General features: G+C 41.8%; 1 protein-coding gene across 1 annotated transcript in view; it reads left to right on the top strand.

The window, feature by feature from the left end:
* The window catches only part of LOC147693578 (solute carrier organic anion transporter family member 2B1-like), a 435,047-nt gene that overhangs the window by 379,962 nt on the left and 41,006 nt on the right, over positions 1-14,079 (top strand). Inside the window, exon 14 of the mRNA XM_086933810.1 lies at positions 6,423-6,543. Coding sequence (XP_086789936.1) covers positions 6,423-6,543 — 121 coding nt within the window. The remainder of the gene's footprint in view (positions 1-6,422; positions 6,544-14,079) is intronic.

Here is a 14,079-nt window from a genome sequence, read left to right as displayed (position 1 = left end):
GCCAGCTGCTCCGCCAAGAGAGATGGATATTTGGCCATGTATTGGGGGGGCCGGTAAATCAGGACCAGAATGAGGGACCCACTTTCAGTGTCAAGATTGATCACCAAATTCTCAGTGTCCGGAAGGATCAGAGAAGGTAGTTCCCTGACATGAAGGGATTTCAGAATTATAGCTGCTACTCCACCTCCCGCCTTCCCGGGTGTGCGGTTGGCTGTCAAGATATAATATTCTGCGGGAAGTGCTACAAGTATATCGGGGAGGGAGTGAGGGGTTAGCCAAGTTTCGGCCAATAAGAGAATGTCAGGTTTTACCTCCTTCAAGAAAAGAAAAATATCTATCTGGTTTTTAACCAAAGTACCAAAGTACCAAAGAAGAAAGCGGTACATATATACAGTTTACTTTATGCACAGGGGCAGGCAGACAGAGGTACCCGCCTCTTTATTTGGCATTGAAAAACATATTTATTGATTTCCATGTATTGGCACAATCACCGGTCTTTTGACAGTAAAATGCAAGGATGCAATGATTCAAAAGAATTTTGCAAGCCAGAAAAGACTTTCCTTTAAACAAGTACCGCCCTATATGGAGTGTTGCTAGTGTATGTAAAAATAAAATGTGCCGGTCTGCAACAAAAGGGAGCACTAGAATGAGGATCTGCTTTGGCCCCAGGGGGGACTGGTGAGTGCATGTTTCCATGGGGGACTGGTGAATGCAGTGCCAGAACTGGATTCACAAGGTCTCCATTGAGACCAGCCCAGCGTGCCCAGCGCACAGCACTCTGGCAGCGCTGTAACTGTATACCAATGGTGTAGCTCTTATTTAATTTTGTTTTAGTTTTTTTTAAAGAAATAGATGGTGGATATCAACACTCTTTTTACGGGTATTGACTTCAAACATTCTATTATCCCTGTCAGCCAAATGCATATATATTTGTACATAGCATGTGTGCACCTTTGATTCTCCTTTTATCACTTTCACTGCACCGTCACCTTTTAGGCGCACCTTGTTTCTTAGGTAAATATAAATATTTCAATGAGTATATTCAACAATGGGATGTGTATATGTGTGTATATATATATATATATATATATATATATATATATATATATATATATATATATGTATGTATATATGCATTAAATGCATTACTGAAACTTATTCATTTGAGAGATTTTCTTCTATCCCTTGTGCAAATAATACTACTGCTGTGAAAATCAAGGGCTACACTTCCCCCGTAGGTACCATTTTTGTGAATAATTATGAATCTGGACTAAAGCTGTCAGGGGTAGGTATTGCTCACCCAGGTCAGGTATGGTTCTTTAGAGCTAACTATTTTAATCAGACAGAAGGCCCAAACAGATGGTTTGCATAGCTCTGTATCCCCTCTACTGGCTGAAAGACCCAGTAGAAAGTTATGTTTGACACACCAAGAATTGTCTTTAACTATGTCCTCAGACTGCTGTAAAAAAAACGGAGCAGTACAGAAGGGGATGGTGATGGACGGAGCATCTGAATCAATCAAACACTCACACCCAGTCAAAAGATCTGGGTTTAATCCATCACCGTTCTTCAGCCCACTCTGCCACCCCAGTTCAGACATGGCTACATGCAAATCAGTCTGACCCTGTGCCTCATGGGAACAGTCCAGCCCGAACTGCCAAGCCATGTCTTGCCTGGACCGGAAACATGCTTCCGAGGACCGGTTTCTGGCATTCCAGCCGTCTTCAGCCCGGCTTGCTTGAATCCAGTGGCAAAGTGAGCAAGGGACTCACGTCTGAGCATACCCTGCCACACTTATGGCGGCCAAAAGCGGTACAAAAGGGGGTGGTGATGGACGGAGCATCTGATTAAATCAAACACTCACACCCAGTCAAAAGATCTGAGTTTAATCCATCACCGTTCTTTAGCCCACTCTGCTGTAAAAAAAACAGAGGCGGCCCAAGGCTGTGAATGCAGACTTAATACAAATCAGTCGGGGTTAACTTTATGGTTACATAAGGAAAGGCAGTCCTTAATTATCCATCTGTAAGGTATTGGCTCACTCTTAAGCTAAATTGAGATCCAGCATAATAAAGGCCTAGGTTTACTGAGGTCTGAGATATAACTAATACAAAGTTTCTTTATAAACTTGGGTCAGTACTTTGTCAAGTTTACTACCCAACCTTGAACTAAGATCCAAAACTGCTCCACACAGTCTAGCTAGAGCAAGCTTCTTTAATTGAAAAGAAGGGCCTCAGGAGGATTTGTCATCAAACATTATGCCTAGGTACATAAAAGAACAAACTTTGGTAATTCTGGTCCAGGAGTGAACTGAAGAGTTGAGTTGAAGGTCCTATTGTTATACCCTGCGCCCTTCATCCGAAAGTAGGGAGAAGCTTCTGGATAGGTTTTTTTGATGTGCATAGAATTCCCTGACTCCCGTGGCTCCAAGCTGGCTGCAGTGACAATTAAGGGTTGTTAGGCTCTTTGTGTGAAGGCAGAGTGCAGGCTATTCAGGTATAAGTTGGTATATGCTCAGCTCCGCCCCTCCATCTTGCCAGCATTGATGCACACCTTATCCCTCTATTGTGTGACTGACTGGTAGGAATTCACAAAGTCTAACTGTTAGCCCCACCCAGGAGTACTTCTTTACTAGGGGCTTACAAGTAAATGTGGCAATTGGGTGTAAGCAAATATTACCATGTTAAGAGAGCACAAACGCTTTAGCATGGGTAAGCAGTGGTAAAGTGCTCAGAGTCTTAAATCCAACATAAACGTTTCAGAAATCAGGATGGAGAATGTTAAAATGTGTGGGGGTAGCTCTACAGGGAGGGCCAAGTCTGACAATTATAGTCAAGAATTTAGAAATGAAGGTGAATTATGTTTTTTTGCTTTTTCATTAAATGTGTTTTGTTCTTACTGGTTTTGACTTGAAACCAAAAAGTATAAAAGTTCGATTAGGAAGATACACTGGCTCTTATCTCTCTTAAGAATGCCCCATTCTACTGCCTTAATCCCTTCGTTGTGGGGTACGGATGCACAAAGAGAGTTGATATCAATTGTTTATAGCAATAAAAATGTTCTATTTCATTTATATGCAGATCAACACATTTTAAAAAAAGTCTGTGATATTCTTTGGACTATGGGTTGAAGACACTCATGAAGATACTTTTTGAAAGGTTTGAGTATTGAACCCCTGCCACATATGCTGGTCAATTGCAAGTCGCGCCGCTGCCATGACTGTTAAAAAAAAAAAGCTGCAGCCACCATTGTTTGTATTGCCCGTGTTGTTGTTTACATGAAAGCAGGCGTAGTGCTGAAACATTGAGCACGGCTCCTTGGTAATGAGGTGCAGAGAGCTGATAAGTGGTCCCCGGGCGATGAGCAGAAGAGAGTTGAAAAGTGGTCCCCTGCAGGACAGCATGTACTGCTGCAAAAGGAGAAATACATTAAAAAAAATAGTGCTCACAAACCTAAATGAAACACACAATAAACACAACTAAACGAGCCAGTCCTTATTGGAGGTTCCAAAAGGAGACTAGGAAGTACTAAGGAGGGACTACTAAGCCTATTCACTAATTGGAAGCACCCATTTAGAAAGGACAGTGTCTGGATCCAATTGAAAAGATGGGCGGGAAATGGGCGGAGCTCCTATTCCATACCTCAATACAGCATGCCTCGCAGTGCAGCTCATGCGCTGCCCAGGCTTGACCTGAAAATAGCATCAATCAATCAATCAATCAGTGACACTTATAAAGCGCGCTACATACCCGTAGGGTCTCAAGGCGCTGGGGGGGGGGGGGGGGGGGGGGGCGTGAGCCGCTACTGCTCGAACAGCCAGGTCTTCAGCTTCTTCCTGAAGGAGAGGTGGTCTTGGGTCAGGCGCAGGTCGGGAGGGAGGGAGTTCCAGGTCTTGGCGGCCAGGTAGGAGAAGGACCTTCCTCCTGTAGTCGCTCTTCGGATGCGGGGGACGGCGGCGAGGGCGTGGTTGGCTGATCGGAGGTGGCGTTTGGGAGCGTAGAAGTTGACTCGGCTGTTGAGGTAGCTCGGGCCTTGGTCGTGTAGGGCTTTGTGTGCGTGGGTGAGGAGGCGGAAGGTGATTCTTTTGTTGACGGGGAGCCAGTGAAGGTCTCTCAGATGTCCGGAGATGTGGCTGGTTCGTGGGATGTCGAGGATGAGTCTGGCTGAGGCGTTCTGGATCCGCTGGAGTCTCTTCTGGAGCTTGGCGGTGGTAAACATCTTATTTGCTCTGTATGGGGTAGGTTTTAATGCTTTCCGAAAAACTCTGGGAAAGGATTTAACATTGTGGTACTGTATAGATGTTGCATGTGATTCATTTCCTTCTGCACCAGATATTCAAGTTGTTTACAGTTCTGGTTTATTGTGCATGTTGAAGTTGCTTCCTGCTTGTATTGGAAAGTAGCACAGATGGACACAGAGTGCTTGCATCCCTGGACAGAGGAAACTCCTCTGCGGCATGAAATAAATCTTAGACCTGTAGAATAAGTACACAGTTTATATTGGGAGTGATTATTTAAACCAGATTTTTGAAATCATTTTTACTACCGCGCTACATGCCGCAAGGTAGCTGTTCTGATTAATGTTTTTAATTCCCATCTCATTTGGGTTCAATTCTCCCTAATAGGTTTTTTTGGCAGCAAACATTCGGAAAGTTTGATTTTCACATTTTGCGAAGGTTCCAACGTTTTGTCGTTTACCTTCGTTATAACTTAAGATCTTTACTGAATCCACAAATAATATTCATGGATTTGTAAGATAGCTTTCTGGAAATATAAGCAAACTATTTCTCTGCAGTAAAACACTTGCAAACTTTTGTATTCACAAGGGCAAATGTTTGTGGTATTTTTCTTTTCACATTTACATTTTGCTGATTTTTTCTGTGCACCTTGGCAAAGAGAAAAACAAAAAAACTTTGCAACCTACATAGAAATTCACAACTGTTACATAAACGCGTTTCAGCTTTGCACCCCTCTGCTTTTCATGCCAACCACTGAAACAGATACTCGCGCCAATCACTTTGGCATTTGTGCCTATTGCTATTTGTTTTGGCCAGTCAGAATGTCTGACTCATTGTGTTCCATGCCACAATGGTGTGGAAACGAGGCATGTGGTCTATGTATGTGGTATTTCTGTTGCACAAACCAATTTTAAAGGCATTGGATTGCGGATGGGGTAGTCTGAAATGGTGGACGTCTTGTGACAGAATCACTTCATCCACACTTAGATGTTGCACCTCCTGGAATCTGTTTTCTTGAAGATGCAGGCACTTTGAGAATTTTGCCTATTATTACTAGTTTGAAGTTTTTATTAACTGTATAATTAAATAAAATCTTTACAGCAAATATGATCAGTATAGAAAAGCTTAAACTGTGATTTCAAACCTTAGCACAGGTTAAAATTTGACACCCCTCCCCAAGACCCATGTAGTCTTTCCCCGGCGCGTGAGCACGTGTTCTTTGCGCCATTTGCGCCCTGAAGATGATCTAGTTTGCGGGGCTCTTAAACTGCCCTTTGTGGCCTGCTAAGTGTCTCTCGAGGGGCACAGTTCTCTTCGATAGCATACGAGGAGGGCGCTGTTGGTACATTGTTGGTGCGTCATTGAGAAACCCGTTGGCTTTCCTTCATGGCGCTTACCATGCTCTTCGCCAGTGTTTTGCTACTTTCATTGGCTGCTTTTAAGGCTATCCTGATTTGGTGGATGAATCTCGCCAGTGCCGTAGTGTTGGTGGTTGAAAAACACAGGGCTGATACTTCGCTGTACGACTTTATGCCATTTTTGATACAGATCAGGTGTAGAAGTCGCCGACATTCGTTGTTAAAATTGGGGCAGCAGCATAGGAGATGCAGCCAAGATTCCCTCTTATAATGGAACAGCCTGTGAGTTGTGGGTTCCCCTCTTCGGGCCCATGCGGGGTTGAATACCACAATCCCTAGCATGGTCAGCCTCCTAAATAAAATTTTGCTTCGGGCCTGTGTGGTGAAGGCCTCGCTTAGGTAAGATTGTGCTTTATTACTAGACAGCAATTTCTTCTAACTGCTTACATTTTTTAATCGTATGTCACTGCGGTGAGTTGCGCCCTCTCACAGCTACAGTAGAGGAAATAAGCTTATACGTGAGTTCCTTTTAAGTTATTGTGCATTGATTCCTTGTTCCTGCTGAAGTACAGAGCATTATCTTGTTTGAGATGTATTCACCCTGGGGTGGTAAAACGTGTTGTAATGCAGGGAGTCGAATAACACAAGGATCTTTGTTTCAGGGCCAGAAGGAAGAAGTTTTTTGTATAACAAGAGGAAACAGAAGCCCAGTATTGCCAATAACTGACGTCCTACTATTACAACACGTGCCTCTGTTTGTTCCCAGAGTATGTAGGAATTTCAGTCTTTCAATATCCGGGTTTAACAAAAATGTAATTTCTTTTCAGCCTGGATGCCCTGCCCTGTGTTGTACGGACGCGTCATCGATAGCACTTGTCTGTTATGGGAAAGAAAATGTGACCACAATGCATCGTGTCGCTATTACGATAACACACAATTCCGACAAAGGTAAACCTTCCTCTTTCAATCAATTATCGATGTTCCTGTTTCTGTCAGTGGCTAATATTGAAGTAAGACTAACTGAAAAGATGGGTAGGGATTCTGAGACCAACGCATAAAGAGAATCAGACATGTATTCTTGAAGGGTCACACCTGGAAATGTGCTTATGTAATTCCCAAATAAGGAAATGTTACTGTAAAGAGCATGTTCACTTCCAAAGATTTTTTGTTTTGTTTTTAAGGACAAAGTTTTTCCTCTGGTGAAACCCCTTCCACTGCAACCAATCAATGTTGGGGTACTTCTTCCTATTCCTCCCTAGAAAACGGAGTAACTTCTTCCCTTGACAGGAGTAAATCTCTGCCAGCTTTCAGGGTGTAAATGTCCCTACCACACGTGGAGACCAACAGACCTGTGTATTTGTGATAATTCACCTAATTGTTACACGTCCAGTTCTGACATGCCCAACTCTGATCCCACAGTAAATTTGCAAACTAATTTTCAAAATCACTTCTTGGTCCAAATTTAAATAGATTTTTATATATCAATTGTGATATTTCCACAATTACATCCTACATAGATGTGCAAATTTCTTTAAGAACACAAAGACCTTTTGAATCTGAGATCATTTGTTTAATATGCACATTGAATTCCCTTTAACTTAACAATTTACTGTTCATTTGAATTAGTACAGATATGTTAATGAAGTATCTAGAAATTACAGCTACAAAATGTGGACTAATATTATGTAGAGGGATGTGCCCTTATGTCACTCAATATTGTTGCACTTTGAACTAGGTGGAATACAGAGGCATCAGAAAATCTTTGCAATTCAGCAGCATTGTTTAATTGAGTAAATTTAATTTAACATTTCACACTGCCAACTGTATCACCTCTAGCACCTCCATTTTATATTTACAGACTCATGAAAAAAGATTTAATTGTATTAGCTCAGCATCATGTACCTTGGTCAAAGGTGATATTGGAATGTAAATGAAGGCTTCCTCTTTGAGATAAGATGTAACCACTTAAGTACAAAGGGCCTCATTACGATGCAGTAGGACGAGCATCCGACTGCCTTCACAGTGAGAATGAGACTGCCCGATAAGGAGTATGCGGTCCCACCCGCCATGTTATGTGGAATGTTTGGGGGGGCTCCACACAGGCCCCGGCCACTTAGCAGTTGCCCCCAAAGTTCCTCTCCGCCCGCCTTTCCATGGTGGTGGGACTGTCATGAAAAGGCAGTCAGATAGGGATATTGTGATCCTGACAGTGTTGCCTGAGTAGGTACCGCCTCCACATGGGCGTCCGCAGGGGAGGGCAAGGGGGAGCGCTTGACCCCACCTGGATCGCCGGTCCCATTCCTTTTGGTCCGTAAGATTACCGCAGGCTGTTCCCCTGCGAGAAGCCCCAGGAGTTTAAATGTTCTCTCACTTGGGGCCTCTCGCAGTTCTCTTTGAACTCTAGAGGCTGCAGCAGCCCCTCCCCGACCTCGAGCAGACTGTGGACAGGCCCATTGTCACTCTGTCTGCTGCTGATCATCACATAAAGAATGACAATGGGCCGTCTGCATTAAACGTGCCTTGAAGGCGAGTGAGGAAGTTAAAATGTTGCCCCCCCCTGGAAGGCGAGTGCTGAAGTAAAAATGTTGCCCCCCCTGGAAACATTTCTGCGGACGCCCATGCGCCTCCATTCAGGAACACAATTCCGACGGCCAACCCAACAAGATGAGTTTATCGTTTCGGAGGCGATGGCTCATCCCCCGAGATTCAAGGGTCCGACCGCCTGAATTGTAATGCAGCAGTCAGCCCAAAGCGCTCTCTGTCAGTCTGACCGCATTTTCAATTTTCAGTGCCGAGGCCTGTATAGGGGCCATGCAGTGAATGATGTTACATGGATTTCAAAGCTCCAGCAGAAACACAAAGCAACGTTCTCGAATGTTCATTGTTAGTGATGGCGGACCTGGTAAAAACGACTGTATTTTTTTCTCTTTACTGAATGTCAACATTTTACATGTTATTGTTCATACCATATAAATATTTTAATAGTGCAAACTCTTACACTTTTTGCCAAAGGCAATGATTGCAATTCCAATTTTAAGTTTGGTTTCGGTATTTCTTTTCACTGGCTTCAAACTCTATTATGTATAGTGTATTTGTATAGTGCATTAGCTCCATTCGTTCAGTCTGAAACTCATTCATAGAACCAAATGGGTGTCGTTATTGCGATAACCAGACTATATTCCAGATGTAATCTCCTTGCATTGAACAATAGAACCAATGAAATACCTCTGAAAGTGTTATAAAAATGGATATATTTTCATAAAGGAGGTTTCAAAAACTGTATATCTTTTATGTAAATGGAACCTCTAAATGTTTGACATTTTTACGATTCCTTTTAAGTGTGCACTTTAGAAGATTAACGTCCAAGGCTGCTTGATGCAAATATAAAATAAATACTGGGAAAGTGGAAACTAGAAATCAACACTATAAACAAGGGAGGAGCTGTTCCCCCTCCAATCCTACCAAGATGAGAGCAATGAAGCAACTCGACAACATAATGTTAACAACTTATTTAAAGTGTAGAATGAAGCACCTCCCTATCTGCTTCATGATTTTGGGACTAAAGAGGACTACTCGGGTCACCTTCTTCCGAGCTAGTCCATATACTACTCCCATGCTGTTTGTTATTAAACAGCATAAGAGCAGCCCCCAAGATTGGCTGGGGCAGGCAAACATAGTGCTTCTTGTGAGACGGGGTGTGGCTGTGGTCCCTTGTGCTTACTAACGTTGTGCAGGTGGGTAGAGGCCTCAGGGAACATGTTGGGATGGACACAGAAAGGCACTTGTTCAACCCGACGAGCACTGCAATTCAAGCGTGGAATCCCTGCTCTACCCACAGCCCCACCCAAAACTCAGAGAAAGGCACCCATGTATGGAAAAAGAGTAAAGTGGCAGCACAGCCAGAAATAAATCTTGAAAAACACAAAACACATTTTGCACTTCACACTTAAAATGGGGCAACATATATGGGGGGAATTCTACAATGCGCTAATAGAGGAGCCGCTCCTGTTTAAAAAGTCTGTAAAATTGCACATTGTTGCAAGTACTACTAGCAACTCATGTACAAATGAAACTGGGTTGAAAAAGTAAGTTTACCCTGGTTGAAAATTTCATATTGAGACTTGGAAGAATTTCTGCATCTTGAAGGGCTCGAGCGGGCAAAGCCAGAAACAAGAAATTATAAGGCTGACTCAAAAACAGAAATCTTTCATTCTTTACCCTTCTGGTGTTTGTAGGTAATAACTAAAAGTCGAGGTTCCTTCACATTTACTTTTAATATCATATTTATCAAATTATCATGGGGTAACTATATTTAGAAAATGATCAATACATTTGTAAACACAGACCAATTTGCAGTATTTCCCACGCAACCTCTAAAAAGAATTTGTCACGGTCATTGTTTAGTTAGTATTTACATTTAATCAAGTTAGAGCAATCATATTAACTTACACTTTCACCATATAAACGAAGATTTGCTACTGGTGATGCTATAACAGTGCTGAAGTGAGTAAGACGTAAGGAAAATTAACAGATTTGTGAAACACACTCCTAAATGGAAGGCTTTCGCAGGAATATCTGCAGTAGCTCAAACGTTGATGTGGCTCTGCATGTTTCCGCTGGTAGTGTTCAATATGGAAAGAACATTCTTAAGCAAGTCAATGACAATTCAACCTCAAAAAATACATTAAGTGGGTCTTCATCAGAACTAGGATGTTGGACAACTTGGAACAGCATCTCTCAGGGAAAATTAGGCTGATGTCAGTAGTTAAGTACTAAAGAGCAATGGATCCCACATTCCAACAGACTTACAGAGAAACTGTGCCTTCAAATAAGCTATGAGTCAACATCTTCTATGAAGGCTAACATCCCTGTCTTTGTGGGATCAATCACACATTTAGCCTTTGACTTTTCGTAAGACTATATAGCTTCCTACATAATTTCCATGAATGGGCGGACGTTAGGTGCTGTTATTTAAAGAACCTTTATTTTCCATTGAACTTAAGCTTCCCACCTCCTCCTATTCACTCAAGTTCACAGTATGGACCATGGCCCATAACTTTTTCTACACTTATAAAGGCATGCATAAAAACCTGCAGTGAATTATGTCCTTATCCTCTTCAGCACACAAAGACACCATCATCTGTATAGATACTGTGGCAAGACCAACATATAGAGCACCAAATTCACATTCCGTCACCTATACAATAAACAACATACCACCTTGAATCTTATCTAAAAGATGTGCTGTTTAAAGCCCAGCCCACCAAATCCAGGCCTGTGAGATTGCAAACCCTTAAAAGACTCGATTACCAAGCTTGTATTTCTCCCAAAGATGGGATTCTGCCCAATGTCTGCACCTTCATTTGACATCCTAGTGCCAGATGACTATCAGGTTGGACCTGTAAAATTGAATTGGGCCTAGCTGTCATATGCAGAATGAGGTGGATTGCTGCCTTAACTATGCACAACAAACATAGCTACAAATCTCATAGACCTAGATTAGGATCCCTAGATAAAATCCATAAGTGTGGCTCAATGGTTAGAGCGGCAGACCCTGATGAAGAGGTCTAACCTGGGACCAGGGTTCAATTCCCCGCCTCGGCGGGTCTTGGGCTCAAAATTCAAAGGACCTGATAATTCTCTCCTTGGTGCCTATTCCAATCATGGAGTCCCACTCTGCAACTCTGGGCAATAGCTTGCATAATCTCCACAACGGCCCCCACAACGCTAAGGATGCCTGGCCTCCACCTTGGGGGTACCCAGGAGTGGACGCCTCACAGGGAAAGCCTGGATGGGTTCCACACCAGTATTCGTACAAGCGCCTTGAGACCCTTACGGGTGAGTAGTGCGCTATACAAGTATCAATTTACATTTACATCACTGCAGAAAACAACTGCACAAATAACATCTTCCTCAGAGCCTCCATCATACCTGGAACTTCATTAACAACCTACCATCAAAATCACTAAAGAAATCTGCAGTCTTCATGTCATCACTCAACTTGCGTCTCTAACACCACGAAACTGAGACAGTAGCTATGACTTGATTATTTCCCTTCTAACATCCTCAAATACAATTTGCTGTTCTTACTATTCAGTTCCATTTTCAAAAGAGAGATTAATACACATTGATTTCTGAAACCCCTAAAGAACATTTTAATATAGCAACTCTGGAGAACTGAGAAACTCACAAAATATTACAACTAAGTCTCCTTTAACATCAGCAAGCTCATTCCTCAGGAACACGCATTTATAAGAGATAAAATCCCTGCTCTTTGGTTTTCCAAAGACTTTGATACCTACACATTGATAATTAGAAAGGAAGAAGCTACACACACTATATCTATGCTAGTAAAAACATTATTTGTCATGTGAAAGCTAATTTCTTTAAAAAACAGGTCACTGAAGCAAGATGCTGCCCTAGAGCAATTTTGCAGACCGTCAAACTATGAAAAAACCTGAGATGGAAAACCCTTGTTCACTGCTCATCTAAAGCTCTGGTCAACATTGCCAACTTGTTTGTAGAGAAAATCCTAAATATTCACAGGAAACCTAAAAAAAGAATAGTCTGTCTTATGGCCCTGCAAATATACCTCAAGGACACATATCCAAATTGTTACTCTTCCAACAGCTGGAGATCAAACTTTACTTAAAACATTGCTTCTTGAAGGCCCTCTTTCTTTACTGATGAGTACGTTTTCGCAACCCTCTTAATATCCCTGTTCTTTCACCGTACCTTTTATAATCCTCAAAATGAATTAAAGCTCACTGTACTAATTCACATTCTATTCAACTCCTAATATCTTCAAACCAAGAAAAGCCATTGGACTTCCAGAATGGTTGACCATTCTTCAAACCTTTCTGTCCGTCATCATTATTGAAAAGGCTGCATTGGTCCAACACTGGTACTCTGACATCTCAAAGCTGGGAACACTTTTTCTGAAGGTCTACTTAAATCCACTCAAGATGCACTACTGGCTATTCGCCGAGCAGGAGATCCAGGTCAAGACTGATCAAATCAATCCATTTTCATAATCCTGCATTGACTGCTACCTGAAGCTAGAATTAACTTTAAAATCCAATGCCTCATATAACAATGTTATGCGCCGCAAACTCCTTAGCTATCTGATAAAACAAGCTCCAAACAGTACAAGGATCAATAGATACTTGGAGTAAGACCTGCCTTCAGTCTATATTGCAAACACTGAGACATAAAAACGTTTGAACCTGACCTTCTGCCGAGCAAAATAATTCTGGGCTGTACTATATGAAGGCACTAGACTTATTCCAAATCTGTTATGCTTGTGGAAGGCCTGAAATACTAGTCTATTCAGGATCTAACCAGATAAGGAATACTCTTTCTGTGATATTCCCACCTCTATACACTATATTGTAGTTATTTACAGTACATTATTACTGTATGTTCCAATATGTGAGAAGCTTTGGTAGGTCTGTGCTACTTAAATATTGTTCACTTTGTGTAGCTGAAAGTTGAAACAGTGGCCATATTCTATCACCTAAGGCTAAATTGTGGAGGGAAATTCTGGGTGATGTGGATGCTAAACAAAATTAGCATTGATTAAGGTGTAAAAATGCTAAATCCTTAGCCTGTGCATAGACAAAAGTTGCTAGGCATGCTATTCTACTTCCCTGCTACTTTATTGAACAAAATAGGAGTAGCCTGTAATAGGTGGGATTTGCTTTGATCATCAGGAGTGGGAATATAGGCTCAACAAGCTAGATATATCTTGGGGTCACTTATGTTCAAGAATACGATGGATCAAGCCCCAACCATGTTTCTAACCTAATTAAACAACATTCTTTGCTTGCATCATTTGAACCATTTGAATTTTATGTATATTTTTAGATTTTCATCACTTCCCAAGCCTTTTGTACCCAGCTCATCAGTTTTAAATTGTCAGGTTTTAAGTATTTACTTTTTTAACATGCTTCTGGGATTTTTTGTTATCTTTGTCACTTGTAAATCACAAGTGAAACTTATATTGTATGGACATTTGTTTTTCCTACATAACTCCTACTGAGTGATTCAAATTCGTTACAAGTGGATTTTCATTATATGTAATGATTGTTAATATTCTTAATATTATTTTTCTTGACCAAGAACATTGTTTTGAATGAGATATCTTATTTATTTAGGCAATAAAGTAAACCACGAGAAAGTTAGGTGGTAGAACTGTGGCAGTTCTGGCTGGACTGTTCCCATAAGGAGCAGGGTCTAGACTGATGTCCATATGGCTGGGTGTAAACTGAGGTGGCGGCGTGAGCAAAAGAACAATGGACTTTACCCCCCAGTCAAGAGATCTGGGTTGTGTTTGGTTTGTTCTGCATTCCATTCATTATTTGTGTTTCTTTTGCTCTCTCGCCTTAAGTATGCCAGGTATGCCCAGACATGGATCACAGGCTCACTGTGCCACTGGATTTAAGCTAGCCTGGCTGATGAGGGGTGATACCCCAAAACCGGTCC

This window comes from Lissotriton vulgaris, chromosome 8, assembly GCF_964263255.1.
Source record: "Lissotriton vulgaris chromosome 8, aLisVul1.2, whole genome shotgun sequence".
Classification (NCBI taxonomy): Eukaryota; Metazoa; Chordata; class Amphibia; order Caudata; family Salamandridae; genus Lissotriton; species Lissotriton vulgaris.
The sequence above is the reverse complement of the archived record's forward strand: the minus strand, read 5'-3'. Positions and strand labels throughout refer to the sequence as shown.